The sequence below is a fragment of the Xiphophorus hellerii genome, chromosome 23 (genome assembly GCF_003331165.1).
Source record: "Xiphophorus hellerii strain 12219 chromosome 23, Xiphophorus_hellerii-4.1, whole genome shotgun sequence".
NCBI classification, from domain to species: domain Eukaryota; kingdom Metazoa; phylum Chordata; class Actinopteri; order Cyprinodontiformes; family Poeciliidae; genus Xiphophorus; species Xiphophorus hellerii.
The window spans coordinates 13071269-13091285 of record NC_045694.1 but is presented as its reverse complement, the minus strand read 5'-3'; the positions used below and the strand labels follow the sequence as shown (position 1 = coordinate 13091285).

The following is a 20017-nucleotide window of genomic DNA, read 5'->3' as shown; positions in this document are numbered from 1 at the left end:
AATAAGACAGCTGTAGAATCTCAATGTCAGTCAAAAGCTCCTTGTGGGGGGAGGCTGCAGTGGGAGAAGAGTGGGTGTCTGCATTCAAACACTTTACAGGAAAATAAAGGACTAAGCTCTGCTCCACTCAACAGTTCAAGACAGACTTACTTAAAAATATAATGTTTGGTCTTTTAGTGGTTATTGTCCTGTCATTTATTAATCTGGGTATAGTTTACAAAGTTTTACAGTTATTGATTATTTATAAACATCTTACCAGTTGAAGTATTTGTGATTGTGTGTTTTGCTTTGTGTTTATATCTCTGGATTTCTTTCATGTCTACTGTTATTTTATAGCATTTTTATTATGTATTTGATGCATATTGGTGTGTGTATATATAAAGCTATATGTCTGTTTTTGGATTTTGAACTTAAAAATGTAACTATATGCTATTTAACTGCAAACAATATGGCAAAAGGTGTTCTTCAAACAAATGCATTTATTTGTTTGTTTATTTGATTGTTCTATTTTATGAGTATGGCTTACAGCTAATGAAAACCCATAATTCAGTTTATTTAAAAAAAAACAAAAAAAAAACAGAACATTTTAAAATTAAAATTAGGTTTTGATAAGATATGCTATGTTCTACACAGTCATAAGATCTTGCTAGACAGCTTCCAGCAGGAAAATGTCATTGCTTTAAACACTGGCTGTTTAAAGAGTACTTCAGCAAGCATGTTAGTATGAAGTTGAGTGGAAGAAAAAACTGTGACATTACTGAGTTTAGTTGGAAACTATAAAATGCTCATTGATGAAATTTAAAGAAATTTCATTTTAGGACAAAACTTCTCTTGCATTTAATATCCTTTTGCAAGTATTTGAACAGCCCCCTGTCCTTGATTCACAGACAGCTTAGTGTGAATGGAAAGGTGAATGGATGGAAAAAGGGTGGTCGATAAAACGTGCACAAACAGGGATGATCACAGTCCACAGTACGAGCTCCCATCCTCACACACAACAATATACAAGACATGAACTGCTGTTGTCACATTATTTATGCTAAACAACTCCAGAACCAGAGGAAAGTAATCTTGACCTTACTTGCCTCGGCTTTTCCTTTTACAGCTGGCATGAAACATACCAGCTGTATTTAGGGGTGTTTTGGTCATGAAGGAGGACAATGATCCAAGCCCACCAGAAAGTCCACATCTCAGTGGCTCATACAAATAAACAATGCCCCCCTCTAACCACGCCATCAGTCCCAAATGGGAAAAATGAACCTTTTGAAGAGGTCTGGTGAATGACAGGACCTAAGTCCTGTTGAAATGTTGTGGCATGACCTCAGCTCGCTCAGGCTAAGAACTAAATAAATAAATGAAAAAAAAAGAAAAGAAATAAAAAACAACGTGGCTTACTTAATTAAAGCAAATCTGCAGAGAATAGTGGGCCAAAATTCCTTCACAACAATGTGAAAGACTCATTGCCAGTTATCGCAAATGTTCGATGGTTGCTTTTCCTGCCAAGGGTTGCATAACATCTTAATAGGATTATGGAGCAATTACGTTTTTATATATTACAAAATATCTTTTGGATATCTATTTATCCGTTAATGAATTAAATCATCGTTTTAAAAATTGCTTTTTAAGTGTGACAAAAATCTGAAGATTTGTAAGGGCGCTGAAGCTGTTTTTCCACATCAATATAATGCATGACTTTTGCATTTTGATTCAGTTCATATTTCTGAAGTATTTTATGAACTCTAGTGCTTTGGTTTATAGTTCTGTAGTCTCCTGGGATTCTAGCCAGACACTTGTCAGAGAGACCATAAAAGTAGAATAAATTCTAAAGAATGAGCCTTTTTCTCTTTTTTTCCCCCCCATAGCTGAAAGCTCCATTTGGATTAAGTCTGTAAGCAGATGCGCTGAAACCGAGGCCCCCCATATGAAAAAAATCATAATCCATATGTGTTGTTTGTGATATCACGGCACAGTAAAGCTGCTTTGGTGCGCAGCCTCTTTTGCGCCGCTTGCTGCGCGGGGTTCGTGCGGCGGCCGCGGCCATCAGAATATCCAGATTATGCGTTTTACACTCTGGCTCGCGCTCTCTCTCTTTCGCCTGCGCTCCGCGGCAGCATAGGGAAAGGAAGAAGAGGAGGAGTAAGAGAGCCGGGGCTGCTGCCACTTGCCGCCTTTAGGTGGCGCTCAGAGCGCAGAAGACGGCGGCTCTCCTCGCTCTCCGCACTCGGACTGAGATGCAGGCAGAGCGGCTGCAGGACAGGTGACAGTCCGGAACGCTCTGCTCGTAAGCACGTGTGTTCGGCATCAAAGCTTCGATACCTCAAAGTTTATTGTAATAAAGCTCGCTTATAAAAGTGTGGAAAAAAAGTGAGGAAAAAAAAAAAAAAAGCAGGGGAAATGTTGGAAAAATCCATGAAGTTGATGAAGAGGATGCTCGCTCCGCCTCCTCCCTGATGGGGGAGTGTATAATGAGTGTAAGGGTGAGGGAGGGGGAGAGAGAGAAGGAGAGGGAGTGAAGCGCGAGCGCACTGGTTTGGATTCACTCCACTTTCTCATCACTCACGGTGCAGCCGCGCGACCTGCTCCGTTCCGGACCGCGCGAGGACCAGAAACTGGACCAGAGGGGACCGGAGAAATCCTGCGTTACTAGCAGCTTCAACTCTTTTTGCACTTTTTTTTTTTTTAGAAAGTGTGTAGGGAGAGAAACGGGTAAGATTTTTTTTTTTTTTTTCCCGTCCCGGTGCTCCGTCCACATCCAGCACCTCCACCCTAACTCCCTCTTCATCCCGCAGAGAGTGTGCCACCAGCGGAGGATGCAGCTGCTTCCATCCGGCCGCCGGTGACGCTTTCAGGGGTCCGTAAGTGAGTCCGGCCGTGCCTCCGGAGAGCGCTGGTCACGACTGACAGAAACTGAGAGAAACTGGAGGAATAACTACAGCCGTGACTGGATTGTTTGATTCGCCTCTGAATCCTTTTTTTTTTTTTTTTTTTCCGTTTATTTATTTTTCTTTTTTAATATCTATATATATATATTTTTTTACTACAACCTTGTGGATTCTTTATGATAAAACAATTTTTGTCCTGGAGCTTCTGCGTCTGGATACCGCGGAGGAGCGAGAGCCTGTAGCCGGCGTTGGAGCGCCCAGACCTGGGTCTTTAACTCGATCCAGGTAGGAACTTCACATTACTTCACTTCAGGTCTCATTATTTCACCTGTACGTGGGTAAAAACCTCTTTGAATCAAACTAGTGCATCCGGGACGCGATACGCACCATCATTTGCCCGGGCGCACTCACTTTATATTCCATTTCGCATGAAGGCACACTTGTGCCTTAATTAAAGAACACACTCTGCAGGGGACAGATCTGTTTTAAAAAACACTTGTTGATTAAAAAAAATAAAAGAGAGCGATAGAGAGAGAGAGAGAAAGCCATCCTACCTTCTATGTTCTTCGTGTAATCTCCTTTGATGGGTTTTTTACGTGTGTTACACTACAGAGCTTATTGATCTGTATCGATCCCCTCCGTCCTCAGCATTACCTCCCCGTTTGTCAGTAATAAAACACAGCTTCCTCAAGCTTTAACATTTCTCAAACTGGGGGAAACTGTAACAGTGCTCCCAAAGGGAAGAGCAGCGGAGTCTTTTTTTCTATTTTGTCCAAATGCGGGAGATATAGTTATAATCATACATTTGGGTCCATTTAGCTTCATGGGGGGAGGTAGGGGAGCTTTTTAATGCTACTAAGAAGTCCATTCAGCCAGAGGTGCTCATAAACTCCCAACAAAAGCGCATATCTCTGTGCACCTGAACCCCCCTCTTCCCCCCGAAGAGCACCTGTGGCATCAAATTTACCACCCTGTGATGCTGCTCTGCACACAGAGGCAGAGAGTTTCACTCGAAAGGTGGACGAGAAGGAACGAAACATCCGCTATGTGTCATCTGCAGGGAATCTGGTCCATCCGGTGCCTCTGGTTTCCAGCCTCCTCCGCCTTTTCCCTCTGCTGTGGCGGAGGGAGAGAAAGAAAGAGGGTGGGCGTATGTCCTGCTGATAGAGAGAGAAAGAGAGAAGGGAATGAGGGAGGGGGAGTCGGGTATTTACATGCAAACTGCATCTGCTTGGCACACACAGAGCAGGAGCAGCGAGCTCTGCGGTCAGCTGTGGCGCCTTTGAATTTTTACAGGTGGCCAACCCTTCACAGGGATGTAATGCCTTCCTATGCATGGCCTTTGACCCCGTTTCCTCCTTCTTCTCTTCCTTTTCATGTGAGCCTCCCCCCCACACAAGTTTTCAATGCTTCTCTTAAAACCCTAAAACATCCATGCATTCAGCTCCAAGTCCAGGGGCAGAGCTGGTCTGGCAGGGATATGTGCACCAAGTGCTGATTTCCAAAATCTGAGCAGTGTAAATCCAGCATGAAGCGGCTGAAGGGGTGAGAATCTAGTTTGGGATTCAGTAGAATGGTCTCTATGGCCCTCCCGGAAGAAATTAAAGAAGAAAACTATTAGGAAAACATTTCATTATGATATTGTTCTGACACCAGCTGAGATGAATCCACATTTTTGTACCTTATCATCTTTTCTTTCACCGTAAACGTCAGCGTCTCAGCCACTAGTGTCTCTATCAGGTGTGGGGATTAAGTCATGCAGTGAGTGAATGCAATGCATTTTAAATATAACAGTGTGCCAGAAGTTGCATCAAAACAGGATTTTACGATTGTGATGTTACATAGACTGATATTGTGATTTCACACAATTTTCAGCTCTTAGAAAAACAACAAATAAAACATTTGACACTTTTCTGTTTGAACACACGGCACTAAGTGTCTTGGTGGAACTTCTTTAGGGTGTTTTTTTTTTTTTTTTGTGAAAATGCTCTTCCAGCAATCTGTGGAAACAGAAGCTCCACAGAAACCTCCGAGGTTCAGACAAACCACAATCTTTGCGTTATATTTCCCATGTCTGCCGCTTCAAACTGATATTTAATCTTTGGGATCCGTAGTGGATGTGAAGATACTCTCGGTGAGGTTTGCGGCTGGTTTGGATGGCGACCCTGCCATCACCCGAGCTCCTCCCGTTGCCGTCGCCGCCGTGTCGTGGGGCTGGGTTTGAGGTTGGGAATCCCAAGCTCTGGGATTCCTGGCTGCCTCCTCTAATTTAGAGGCGCGTCTGTCCCGCTCCGACCACTTAAACAGATACGTGCTGATTCCCGGGGCCCTGCAAGCGGGGTCGAGGCGAAAGAGGATTAGTCTGAATGGAGGAGGAAGAGATGGGAGGTCGAGCGGAGTCCGTTCTGTGCATTTCTCCGTAAAAATTGGAGATCTGAGGGAGTCCTTGTTGTTAATGGGCGTCATTAAACTGGGAGCTGGCAGAGTGGAAATGGGTTTAGTCTGTCAGATGAAAGCACTCGCACACACATACACACGCACACCCCCCCTTTTCTTTTCCCGCTCAGGAGTAAAAAAAAGCTGTCCACGCTTCAGACTTCAGAGATGTCATGGCACGTTTGCCTTCTTCTATGGTTCAGGTAGAGAGAACAAGAAAACCCAAACTAAGAACAATCTCACACTTGTTCACTTTGTCTGTCCAGGTAACAACCAGTTGGTAGACTGATGCAGGCATCAGGTGTCGATGTGTAATCCATGAGTCACATTTCTGGCATCTCAAAATCCGGTCGGAGGAGACATACAAGGAAATAAGTCACAACAATGGGAGAATTGCATTTGAAATTATGAAATACAACCGGTTCTTTTTTGATTGAGATCATACCCTAAGATAAAAGATGATTCAAGGCCCTTTTTTTCTTATTGTTGTACTGTAAGCTTTGTTTTTAGATGTTAGAAATACATGGATCAAAGCTAAGATTAGATGAAATGCATGTCTTTGGTTCCAAATACCATAGAAAAGTGTAAAACTTGAACATTTCGGAAGGATTTATTAAACATGGTCTACAAATCTAGAAATATAGATTTTTCTTCTGACAAAAGCATTTTCTGACCTGGCGAGTAATGCACTCACTTTCATGCTTGTATTTCGTGCCAGACCTGAATATTGCAGGGTTTTTTTAATAATCTTTCCATCAACTCTGGTGCATAGTATAGTTGTAGCTATTTGGTAGCCATCTTACTCACAGATTTGTGTTTTACACCAGCAACAACAATATTTTTTGAGAAAAATGTAAACCACTTTCTCACTTTTTTCTGCTCCTGGGTTTGATTATTTATATGCATTTCCAAATCAGATGCATTTGAAGTTCACATACATCAGCAAAACAGAGTCAGAAGAGGTGAAACTATTCATATTTTCTCCTTGAGTCAACGGTAAGACAAAGCTGAAAGCTGCAAGTGTAAAATGCCGTAAAATGCAGCCTTATCGCGGCTTCCTCCTGAGAGAAAACTGCCTCCGCTCGGGCTGTAAGATGCTGGTTTCATATGAGACTCTTCATATTCAGCTTCATTTTGAGTCCATTAGGATGAAGAGTGTAGAGGCGACAGCTCCATTTGGGTTTTTCTCGGTGTGTTTTTATAATAAAAATCGTAGATATGCCCCCCTGCCACAGTCTGCACATTACTCCCGCTGCAACCCTTCCAGCTCACATCAGTGGGTAAAAACGCTGTGGGTTCACGTCACAGAGGTTTTATGTCAGCCCTGAAATGTGCTGCACTCCTCGGTTTCCTCTCTAACAAGGCAGACAGAGTCGCGGTGGGAATGTTACCTGATGGTGGTGCTAGAAAAACTCTTCCATCCAACATCTTTTTGTTTTTTTTCTTTTTACTTCCCTCCTCTCTGTTCAACTCAAACACATAATCATGCACAGCAGCTACATCTGATATCATCATTGCTGTTGCTCTTTAGAAGCACAAATCCTCTAGAGGGAATCGTAAACATTCTGCTAATTCGATGCAGCTCCTTCCTACAGAGATGCTTCTCTGGTGGACTGATGGACACACGTTCATGCTTCCTGCTGTAAGTGGAGCTGAAAGCCCGACCATCCAGACTCTATTGATTATTTTTTTCCTGTTGGTTAAAGGCAGTGAGACCTCGCGGCCTGCTCCCACTCTGAGCACCAGGTGTCATTTCACGCTGTCACACATCGCTGCGTGTTTATATTACGTGATTCAGCTGAAGCATGAATCATTGATGCATGTAAAAGAAAAACCTGTGAGAAATGGTAAAGAACGGTGTCCTCCAGGATCTTCTGATTGGTTCAAACAGTTTGAAAAAAAGTTGTTGTTTTTTTTCTTCTTTGGTAAACGTTTTGGATTAAAAGTTCTGTCATTGTTCTTGTTTAAATATATCACCGACTGACTTTTTTCGGATTCTAGGAGTGAAACTTTAAATTGCAACATGATTAATGTTTTTTTCTCATAATAGGTAGAGGTAAAACCAAAGTATGCAAAAATAACAAATCACTTTATTATTTTAAAAGTTAAAACTCTTATACTTTATTATTAATATCTTGTCCTTAAGATATATCCATCCATCCATTATCCATCTTACTTATCCTTGTGGAGTTATGAGGGGTAACTTAATATAGACTCCATTATTTTCAACACTGTCAAATAATTTGTTATTTTCTATGTTTGACTATACATTAAGGTATAAAAATGTTTTAATGGCATTTTTTTGCCATTCCGATTCATGACCACTGTTTAACCTTTTACAGAAAAGCAGTAATGTTTTATCAAGGATATAAAATCAGTTTTTACTCTGAATACCAAAAGTAAAATGCAAAACATCATATTCTTCAGACATCCAAACATATGAACATTGCAGATAGATATTTGCCATTTTTTAAGTTGCTTCTAAATCCTGTACGACTTGGTAAAAAAAAAAAAAAATCCTATCTGTTTAGCAATTTTCAAAATGTTATGTATCATCTGAACATTACACATACAACACATCACTTTGTATACAGAAACTCAAAGATTCCCACTAGTTCTGCTACTCATTTCCGATCCTCTGGTAAATTTTGTACAGCCTGGTAATAGTTTATGTAGTCGCTGATTTTTCTGAGTGCATAGAATTGGATTTGTTGAGTTTTGATACGATTTCCTACGAAGAAAGCCTATCTAAGTTTTTTTTAAATTTATTTTTATTTCTATTCAGGTCTATGTTTTCTGTTTTTCATTATCTGATGATTGCAGCCACATAGGTGTACCCAAAATTAGCTTTTATTTTGAAAATGTAATTCTTCACGTAGTGCTACTTTTTTTTATATTATTCAGCAGTGGACAGCTGAACAAAGCCGAAATCTTGAACCTTTTTTAAGTTTGTCTTATGTTTGAAGAAAAGCAAATATTCTTTTTATCCAAGTAATTGCATCGTTCCTTCAGTTTTTGTCATACTACCTCTACGAATAAGGACATGCGTATTTCTGTCTCACAATACAAACAGCTTACCTTTAAAACCAGTGTGTTGACCTGACCAAATGTACATTTGGAATCAGTTTACTGCTTTGGATGTTATGCAACAGCATAACAGCAGCTGTTACACTGAGTTTCATAAATTCAGGCTCAGACTATTGATTCTTCTAGTGTCACGTCAGATCACGAAATGCAGCTAAATCACAGAATCTGAAATGGTCCTGGAATTGTTTTTGTATTCAAATTAAATATAGGTGTAAAAATTTAGAATTTGGATTCTAAATAACCTCCAGAAAAAATCACTGATTTGAAAACAGCTCATCGTTGTTTGTTCCGTTGGTCAGTTAATGTGTTAGTTTTATCATCCCATCTGCAGCTGCTGACGCTACCAGTGAGTTTATGAAACCAAAGGTTAACACATCCTGTCAGTGAAGGGTCAGGCTTTTGATCCTGATACTGGTTAGTCCTGCTGCCACACCCTGGAGCAGGACTTTCAACTAGACAGATAGAGGACAATAAAACACTGAAACCAGTAAACTCTTTACCCATTAGTCATGAATCAGAGCCTGCGTATGTCCGGCTCATACTAACCTGCTATTGTACAATGCAAGTGAAGACAGTCACTGCGTTTGTTGCTCACATTCTTTCCCCTCTTGATAATTTTCATTGTTTGCACAAGGTATGGACAGAAAACCACCTGCATGTAGCAGAGGACTTATCAGCAAGTCTGATGAGCGAGATTAACTTCTCACTGTCAAGCTGAAAAACTGTTTTATTACTTAGACTGAGTAGCAGACCTCCAAACTTATTAGCATAATTGTCCCCCTGCTCATTCACTAAGTCATAATTTACAACTTTTTAGTATCTTGCAGCAGCCCGTGTGTGCTAAATTAAATTTACATTTCTGTTTGTATAACAGTAAAAGTAACCTATAGGTTCCTCATCCCTCTGCTTCATCGAATCAGGAATTATTTTTAAATCAAAGCGTGACATTTCCAAAGACTTTTACCTCGGTTAAATTACATTTGGTCAGAAAGACCAAGCTGTGAGTGTGTGTTCATTTGGATCAAACAAAGGTATTGAATGAAGTCAGTAGAGTGAAATGCTCTCTTTTGGAAAGAGAATGGGCCACACACACCCATCTCGCATACCTGTGCAGATTCTGTCCATCTGAGAGCTGAAAACATCAAAGCATTTTTTGCATATCTTGCGTGTGTGTGTATGTGTAAGATGTTTACTTCAGGTTGGCAGCACTAAGAGGTACACACACAAACTGGTTTTAAAACACTCACCTTCGAGATGGAAACTTTTTTCAGACTGGAATCCAGTTTGGCCGTGAGCCACCTGCTGCGAGGTGCCAGATTGTCTTCCATAATAGTTGTCACATTTTCATGGTGTGTAATTGGTCTCACAGCGTTGCCGAGCACATTAGTGCAATTAAAAACGACACCGGGGATTATTCAGGCTTTTGTGTAACACAGATGACTTTCTGTCACGCTCACGCAGCTTCACTTTAAAGTGATTTTCTGCAGGAAAAACTGCTTCATTAATTGGCTGAAATAAACAGAAACTGACTTATGACCCTTTATGGAGAAGGCTTTATTTATAGCTTCGTCAATTAGTCAACAAAATACTGAACTGGAGATATTGTTCCTTTTTTCCAAAGACAGCTACTATTTAAAACTAGCTACGTTTCCTTTAATCTGAAGTAGATTTAATATTGACAAATTATCTTTGTATTTCTATTGGCGAACAACTTGTTGAAAGGTTCTGCATTTGGTGGGGCATGTTTAAAGTCAGACATGGGGGCGGTGGGATTCTTGTTATGTAGATGAGGTGGGCTTGACTTAATGGGACGGTCCAACAGACAGGAGAGTTACTGGTTGGATTCTTTAGTTTCTACTCGCTCAACATGGTGCAGATGCAGCTGGGACTGCATAGGAGTGAACAGCTTGTATTAGATGATATTTAACAAATATCCAGCACTGGAGACCAGTCGGAGTGGATTGTAGGAGACTCACTACAGTGATCAGGTGTTGTAGAGGGTTTTTTTTTGTATTTTTTAGTTTCTTCAGTTATAGAATTGTAGCACACGTTTGCAATATGTTTAGTGTGAAAGTAGCAACTGTTCATAAGCTGCAAAAGTAGTATTTAAACTGTCTCTCAGTAGAAAAATTTCAATTGTTTTCATTGCCATGGTTTTAAAAATTCATGTTCTCACATTTCCAAATTTTGGTATTGACTTTCTAAGAGGAATTTGTTATTTTATATGTAAAATTTAAAAGAGATTTCATGGAGGATTGGATGTATTGGACACCTAAACCTACTTAGCCTTCTGTTATCCCAGCTGGTAAAACAAAAGTACATTAAATGACAGTTTAAAAAGTAAACAGATTCATTTTGAGCATCTCAGATGTTAGAAAAGTACTGTAAATTAACCCGGCGAGATTGGTAGTCAAATTTAATAGAGTGAAATGTCAAGTAAAAGCATAGGTAATGTTTTGTTGAAACCTTCTTCAACTTAATCATCACCTTTTACATTTCTAATAGGCTTGATGATTAATTTATTTTACCGCATGCTTTTGAAGGTTGACTTCTTTCACGATGCTCTCGGATTTGAAGGTTGCCGTGCAGTATTTCTCTAAATTAACATCTACTCAGTTCATGGTTTAAATTGTTGCTTCATTTACCATATATTATAGTTTAAATCTATAATTATGAAGATATTTCATGGTTGTCCAAAATATTTTTGAGTTTGTTTTGCTGATATTAGGCTCTATAAAGTATGTTATTTTATGATGCATATTATTTTACACCTTGTAATCCCGATCCATTTGAAACTTCTTAGTCTTCCAACAAAGTTTAATGTCTCAGCTTTACATTTTTAAAGAGACTCTGAAATATTTAGCATATCAGGTTTGAAGATCTTTGATGTCTAGTCCATGCTGAGATCAACTAAGACTTGAGTTTATCAAAGTAAAGCACTGCCAAAAAAAGTTCTTTGGGTTTTGTGTCTTTTTGTATGTTTTCTTAAATTCAATATGAAGCCGTACTGTACGGGTATCACAATTTACAATTCGTTTGAAGTGGTTATCTTCAGCCTTCTGAGATCTGGATCTGGAGCCAAACTATTGACAATTAGTTTGGCTCCAGATAATAATTGACAATTATTGTCAATAGTTTGGCTTTAAGAAGTTACTTCGTTTATAAGTCATCTCATTTAGAATTTATATTGTAAAAGTGATTCCAGGCTTGTTTTACAGTATTTATGTTCTATTTAAATACTTTAGAGATTCTAGTTTCAGTGTCATCATTTAGTTACTATTTGAAAAAAAGTGGGGATATTCCGGTGTAACAGCAGCAGCTGGATGACATAGGAGAATGGAAAATATCTGAATGTTTGAGAGACAATTTTCATATTTGAATTTCGACCTGTGTTTTGCAAAGCAGCCGTTTCACATCCTTGTCCATTTTGTATAGATTCAGGACATAACTTGCTGTGTTGAGAGTGAACACTTCAGTTAACCGTTTTCGGTATAAGTTGCTGCCTCACTCATAAAAGATGTCAGTTAATAATTTAAACTGCTTCACAGTTCTGTTATAATAAAATATGTTTGTTTTTTCCTCTGAAACTGTGATTAGAATGTTATGAACTGGTTTTGAATGTTTTCTGAGCTTCTTTTGCCTTTTGGAGGATGTAAAATGAACAATGTGATAAAAATAAAATATATTTTTTGACAAGTTAAACATCCTTTTAACTTTAAAGATACCTTTAAAGGAACCGAATCTTTGCTAATCTTAACACGTTGAAGAATTTTGGGGATTTTAGTTTATTTTTTGTAAATATTATTTGACTAAACACTCACCATGCTTTCTCGTAACATGCTTCGTGTAATTTTGATTTTGACTTTTAGAATTAAATATCTTAGAATTTTCCAGTACCCCGCTTCTCGCTCGGAACGTTAGCTGGAAATGAGCACCAGCACCCCTGCCGACCCCACTAGGGACTAGGGTGTACAGAAAATGGATGGATGGATAGAATTTTCCAGTTGGAAATCTTAAGTTTCAGCTGATGTTCACAGCTTTACCTTTGCTTAATGTGACGTTCTGCAGTTAGAGTCTCATCCAGTGGGAGGTGGACTTGTAGATCCACTCTCAGCTGGGGGGCATCAGGGCTGTTAAGCTGCTTTGTAATGTACAGATGATTGCTGTCGTGGCACACCCTCTCTCTGTGTTCCTCTGGCTCTTCTATTGTCAGTCTTTGTCTCTCCACCGGCTCGGCAGCAGTTAAAATGGCTGTGAGAGTCAAACAGTCCTCACACATGGAAATGTTACTGCCAGCAGCTAAATGGGGGGAGCCTCCTCTTCCTCACCTAAAAAAACACATAGAGGCTGCTTGGTGACTTTTTCTGTGGGAAGAAGACGGGCTAGATGATCTCTGATCCCATCCTGTCCCTTGAGGAGACAACTGCACATACTACATTTGAACAAACTTGTTAACATAAAATTCCACCAGCAAACAGGAACTCATTTGCACTCTCTTGACATTTCGACCAACAGTTTTTCTCACGACCCAACATTATATTTGCTCTCTGTATAAACCCTCCGAGACGATGGCAAGAAATAAACCAAAGACTAAAGACTAACTGTAGATTTATCTAAAACCTGCCTATCGTCTGCTTGCATTGGAAGAAGTGTATTTCTAAATATATTTATAAGTTTTCACAGCAGCACGCTTGCATTCAGATTCAACAGACTGGGTCTCTTTTGTAGCTTAGCCTTGAATTTGCAGAGCAGCTGAATATAAAAAAAAACAAAAAAAAAACAGTCGTCAACTGTGGGCTAAAAAGTCAGCACTGATTCAGACAGCTAGTGGTTATAAAGAATGTGCAGCACTTCACCTGCTATTCTTAAGAGATGAAGTTGTAATTTTAGTGCTTTTTTACTTTCACACATTAGGTTTCCAAAGTTTCATTTGGGAAAAAATATGTATCAGATTTCAACAATGGTAGATTCGTGATTTGGAACTGCAAAACAAGAGAAGTTTGTTTTCTTAGATTCCTCTGAAGGTGACGAGCAGCAGCAGCTCAACGTTTCCTGTGTTTGTGTGTTCAGCTGTTGTAGTAAAGAGTCAACTGGAGAGCACCAGCCAAAAGCAATTGGTATTTATTCAGGGTCTACTGAAATTCCAATGGAATAACAGTATATTTAGTGTTTTTATTAGACATTGCTTGGTATTAGATTTAGAAGGCATGAGCTTGAGCAAAAAAAAGTTTTATGGTACGGAAGCAAAATATTATGTCTGTCATGATGAGATTGATTTTAATTTAAAATAAGTTTTATTTCTCACTACTGTTGCCAATAAACTTTTAAATATTGCAGTATTGTAATTTTGGTAGAGAGCTAATTTATCAATATTTTTATTTTTTATTTGCTTATGATGTTTGATGGCTTCTTGTATAGAGAAAAAGCCATCAAATACATAGTAATAAAGAACCTGATTAAATTCGAAAACCGCCTAATAATCAACAATGACAACTTTAAACTATGTCAACATTACCAATTAAATAAATGTATTTATGATTTTTTTACTTGTTTTTAAAATAATAATGCCAGCCTGCACATGGAGTAAGTTGATTATTTCAGCTTGAGACACCTTTGACCGTGTAGCTGGGTAACAATGTCTGTATATCTTATTCTTGACAAAGTTCTCAGAAGCTTATTTTATTTTATTATTATTTTAGGGAATTTTCTCTCTTTAGCCATCATAAACAGTGGACTGACAATTTAACTCAACGCATGGGTAAAGTTAGCTTAGCTACATGGTCGAAGAAAACGTTGCTCTTTCTAGCGTCTCTTCATAAGAAGAGTTTTGAAAGCAAAACATCTGAAATTAGTTGTAGCTTAAAACCAGCACCAAATGGAAAATGAATTCATAAAAATCGAAACCTTTTCCGCTAATAGTATTGTTTACTATTGTCTGTAGCCTGCAAGGTGAATTTCATGTTTTGTGGCTATCTCTGCTGCTGGTTCATATTTACATACTGGCAAAACATGAGGGCACTTTTAAATAAACTGGCTTTGGGAATAAGCAGCAGGTTGAGCTTTCATCTAGAAACTCAAGGTAATCTGATGCATATTTTACTGCAAATTTACTGAAAGATCATCGCTTATTGATAAATCTTAGATTTGGCTTTGTTTCCACAGCAACATCTAAAATGCCGTTGGGTCAAGGATTAGGGAGTCCGTGGTTTCTGACTTTTTGCGGCTCAGGAAGAAAATGTGCGAAAACAAACACCCATTTCACACTGTAAGGCACACACTCACATTTACAGTCTTTCATGGGTAATTAGGTTTATGTGTGTCACAGAGGTGAGCCGGGTATCTGGTGAGCTGCACCCACGGCAACAGTGTCAAACATTTGCTGCTTTCAACATCACAGTTGATGTTTCTTGACCTTTTGTGACTGTTTATATGCACAAAGCAGTTTCTGCCTGATCTTTTTTCTTTTTTTGCCCAAAGCTGATTTTTACACTTTTTGTCTCCGAATGGTCTAAAGTTTCAGCTTTGCAGTGGCATGAAACAAGATTGTAACTGAAGACACTTGTAGCTCAGTGTGGATATTACTAACAGTCTGTGTCATACCTTTTAGTGAGTAAGCTCCTTGTTTGATGTGTAAACAAATTGTCAATGTTGGCAACCGTCCACAGGCACTTGGAAACAAACCTCAGGCAAAAATCAAATTACACACTAAAAACGTGATGATGCACACATCTTGTTTATAGCGGAGCTGATTCACTGAATAAAACAGAGCCCATTTCATGCAACCAAATAACCCCTCGAATTTTTATAATTCATCAAATTTTCTGAATGAATATCAGACACATCTCATAAAAACACAATTTCCTCAGACTTAAGGACATAGCTAGTAACATTCAGGTTCTTTAACATTCCAAAATCTATTTCTTTGTCAATAAATAGATTAACAAGTGTCAGTTTTATGAAAACATAAAGGCAAATAAAAAATAAAATCTGGATCTTTGATTAAATTATGGACATAACTTGTGCTATATTTTATTTACAGGGTCTGATTTTCATTAAAAGCTGCTGAATACTGGTCACAGTTTACATTAAAACAATTGGGCCATGGTTAGTCAGCTTTTGGTTTATTTTGTTTAATTTATGTTTCCATTATTGCCTCACCAACCAAGCTTCAACTACGTTTGAAATTGGTGTTTTAAAATCAAATTTGTGGTGTTAAATATTCAAGGGAGGCAGGTCTGTGTTTTAATGAAATGCTTTACATTCAAAGTCATTTTTGTCTTTATTTTCTTTGCAGTAGCCATTTAAGTCTAGCCTGGACATTGCTTTTCTACTCAATTATAGTTGATTCTCATCTGATTCAGTGCTCTGTCTGTGGTTTCTTCCACTGAGCTTGATTTCTCTGGTAAAATTTAAACCAAGCCAAACGGTGAATAGGAGGAGAAGTTATGAACAACGACGTAGATTTTCTGCTCTCTTTAGGGATTGTAGTCTAACTTAAGTTTGGCAATGGCAGTAGGGAACGTGAACAAAGTGTTGGCCATCCTTCCAAGGCCTGTTGCTCTTGGAGTTTTACTTTTGTGGTTATATGTTTTATAACAAAACCAGTAGCAGAAACACTTATTTAATATCACACAATGACTTCCTACAAACACTCTCCTTGTTAGTCACTCCAGAGGAGAACTAGTGCATCCAGGAAACACAAGTCTTCACTCTTCATGTAGACACACCCGTTTGCATTTGGGTTCTGCCTTTAAACAAAAAAAACCTAAACTTTCTCTAATCTCCCTGGAAATATGTGCATTTGTTTCAAAATCAAGAATGTGAAAGTTTGAAAAATAAAGCTTAACCTCCACAACCAAAAAACTCCTACAGTCCACATATCTAAGACGATTTACTGAGAAAGGGGTGTGAAAATGAAGTAGACGAAGAAAGAGCTTGTATCCTTCAGAGTCTGGCTTAATGTTGCAGTCAGAACATAAGGTGAGGAAGTCAACTCGTGAGTAAAAACATTTGTATTCAACAGCATGGACTGCTTCCGTCTGAGAGACCAAGAGATCAGACAGAGTCTGAAATTTACTGTAAATAAAACCTTATTACTTAAAGTCCCGAGCTCATCAAATGCAGTCATAATAAAATATAATGGTCTTAATTGGCTGAGGAGACCTGATTGTACTGCAGCAGATTTAATTGTTTCTATGAGGTTATCACAATAGAAAAATGGAAACAGTGAGAAATAAAGAACACTGTATTGCATAAGTCATTTTATTTCAAAACTAAAGTTCAAAAGCTGCCTCAAAAATATGAGCAAACACAATGTTGAGATATGAGTTATTGGTTAAAATGTGGAAGCAAGAATGAATGGATCAGCTACACTCACAAAGACATTTGGTTAATTTTGTACAGGAGACTAAAATAAGATCTGCTTAAACGTAAACCCTACTAAAACGAACTCAAATTAATACTTACTTTTTGTTTCCTAATATTCAGGCATGTTTCTCTTTTTTTTAATTACCCAGTACTTTGATGTTTTATCTCCAGTCATAAAAGTATTTAAAACCAGTTAAAATACACCAATAAAGGCTTCAGAAAGTTCAAGTTATAGAGATAGAAACAGGAAGTTCTGTAAGATCTTTCATTGGGGGAACTCTGATCACTTGGGAGGAAGTAGTAGTTCTTCAAAATACCAATGTTTGCGTAGTTACAATCTCAAATGCCTGCTGGGATGAAGTGTTTTTTTTTTTGAATAAGTCATTTTTCAAGTTACTTTTTTTTATTTTCTTGAATTGTTGATGACAGTGAGTCTCACTTTCATTATTCCTGACTCTTTCTCTTTCAGATTGATGTTGTCCGGCAGAGACATGGTGATCCTGAGGTGGGAGCTACTGTCCCTCTTGGCCGTCATCCTGATGGTCTCCTGCAATGCTGTGCCTACAGATATTCTGTACCGGGTTAATGAGGAACAGCCACCCAACACGTTGATTGGCAGCCTGGCTGCAGACCAAGGCCTTCCAGACACTGGACATCTGTACAAGCTGGAGGTGGGCACCCCTTTCCTGAGGGTGGACGGCAAAACTGGGGACATCTACACCACAGAGATTCCTATTGATCGTGAGACACTGAGAGACTGCCAAAACCAGTTTGACGACAAATGCTACCTGGAATTTGAAGTGTCCATCACAGACATGGTGAAAGGGATTGGCTCAGGGCCGCGGCTGATCGAAGGTCGCATTGAAGTGCTGGATATGAATGACAACACGCCGCAGTTCTCTTCACCCATCCTCTCCCTAGCAATTCCAGAAAATACACACATTGGTGCACTCTTCTCCATCCCAATGGCCACAGACAAGGACTCTGGTTCCAACGGTGTGGCTGAGTACTCTCTGAGTTCCGGACCGGATGCTGATCAACTCTTCAGCCTGCAGGTCGCTTTGGACACGGACGAGAAGCAGCCACAGCTGGTTGTCATGGGTAACCTGGATCGTGAGAAGAAAGACTCGTATGATCTGAATATTCGGGTTGTAGATGGAGGTGATCCACCAAGGGCGAGCAGCGCTTTACTGCGAGTCACCGTGACCGATCAGAATGACAATGCTCCAAAGTTTGAGAGAAATCACTACGAGGCCGAACTTCCAGAGAACAGCCCACTGGGACACTCCGTTTTGCAGGTCAGTAAATGAACTATAGATTAGATGTTGTCATGCTGTTGAAATGTAGCAACTGCAAAATATTACATGCCAACATTTTTTGTTCACTGTTTATAGGAATGTAAACAGTAAACGAATGTTTTGTTTACATACAAAATCATATACTCTGGAAATTTTCTTTTAGATTTGAAAAGTTCTAATGGGAGATATTCATCCATTTAGTAATTAGATATGCATCATATTAAATAGATTCATTAAATGGACATGTTTATTTCAGCTAATTTTGATAGCTATGGCTTAAAAACACAAAATTAAGATTCTGACAGTATTTTTAAATAACAATAAAAAAGACATTACTAAAAGTCTGTGTCATACTTCACATACTTCATTTTCAGCCTACTTAAAATAAGTTCATGCACTGCACAACCTTTTAAATATCATTTTTTCATAACTAAAAAATATATTTTAAAGGATTTTTGTTTCCAGAGTTGTTCACTTTGTATATATAAGGGAGAGAAAAGAAGAATATATTTATTCAAGACAAGATAACACTGTCTTGGAGTTCCCAAAGAGTTCAAAACTTGAAATATTCAAGACACCACCCTGTCTCAGATACCTCCCCCATATATCATCTTTTTATATGATGTTAATAATAAATCATGGCCCTGATGTCTGTTGGTGTAAATATTGTTGCTCTAAGATCAGCTGGGATTTCCACTCCAGGTCAGTGGTTCAGATAATTAGTTAAAAAGGTTTTCTCTTCATCATCATAACAGTGTCAGAACTGTGGGACAAAGTAATTAAGAAGATAGCCATGGTGTATAAAACAGGAATTAATAAAAAAAAAAAAGACACATCGCCAATATTAGACCAAACTTTTGAAGACCTTTTTTTTATACTAAGTGAAGTTGTGCCCATACATTGAGAGTTTCCATGTCACCAAACATTCCAGTTAAACCTTTGGCCTTGTTGGTAATAAAGTCTGAAAGCTGCAGGACAACTCGGCACACTGACTGCACATAATATGCTGCTCAATTATCCGTTCAGACAGATGGTGCAGTGGAGGTGAAGCAGGGCGTGGGATCGCTGTGTGTAGTCACATATTAACCACCGATTCAACTTCACCTTTGAGCCCTGAGCTGGGCGCCGGTCCTCGATGTTGGCATCAGCTGGCAGAATAGGAAGCCTGCTGTTCGGTTGGGCAACTCCACAACAACCTGACAAACCCAGCTCACCGTGTCGTCCTGCGCAGTCCCCGTTTCCCCTCTTCCTTATGACTGCAGCACGGGCCGACCAGCCAGCCTTCCAGCTCGATGTGCATGACTTAATCTGAGTCAGTCATGAGATTATCCACGGGGCTTATTGGTATTATTGCTCTGGATGTGGCTCATTGCATTTCAGAGAGCCCCAGAACTCATTTCACTTAGCGTGCATTTGAGAAGTGATGCTGTATGGAGGCAGTGGGACAATGATGACGGACGACCCTGACCTGCTTAAAATGTGCAATGGCTTTGCAGACATGTATATCCCTAGCTTTAACTCAGTCTTTGAAAAGGCCATGGTGATTGGTTATGCATTTTTTACTCTATTCTCCTTCCGGGGAAACTCAAAAACTAGCCAGAGGTTTCAATCAGTTCCTCTGTGCAATAGACATGTCTTTATATTTCTCTAAAAGATATTTCTGAAGCACTTTATTCATAGGAAGATTTTTATTCAAATAACTGTGCATTTTCAAAACTAAAAACAATCCACTAAAATGTTATGAAGTCAACCCTGGTGCCATCACATTTTAAACTGAATGTTGCACTTGCACTTGATTGGTCCGTTTAAACTTGTGGCGCTGTTCCTTGAAGTTAGCCTTGCCTACTTTAAACTGATTAAAAAGGAGTAATAAAAGAGATCAAATAAACAGGATGCATTTTAAATGACCATAGTGGATCCGTCAGATCCAAACACTCATATTAACTA

At 39.0% G+C, this 20017-nt stretch overlaps 1 protein-coding gene across 3 annotated transcripts in view; it reads left to right on the top strand.

Annotated features, from left to right (window-relative positions):
* Positions 1–2514: 2514 nt before the first annotated feature.
* The window catches only part of LOC116714800 (protocadherin-1-like), a 213799-nt gene continuing 196296 nt past the window's right edge, over positions 2515–20017 (top strand). Inside the window, exons 1-3 of one of the 3 annotated variants that reach the window (XM_032555550.1) lie at positions 2515–2706; positions 2790–3167; positions 17242–18070. In XM_032555550.1, the coding sequence (XP_032411441.1) occupies positions 17246–18070 (825 nt within the window). In that variant the 5' untranslated portion in view covers positions 2515–2706; positions 2790–3167; positions 17242–17245. Of the gene's footprint in view, positions 3168–10273; positions 10394–17241; positions 18071–20017 lie in introns of those variants that run through there. The other 2 variants (XM_032555552.1, XM_032555551.1) reach the window with 2 other exon arrangements.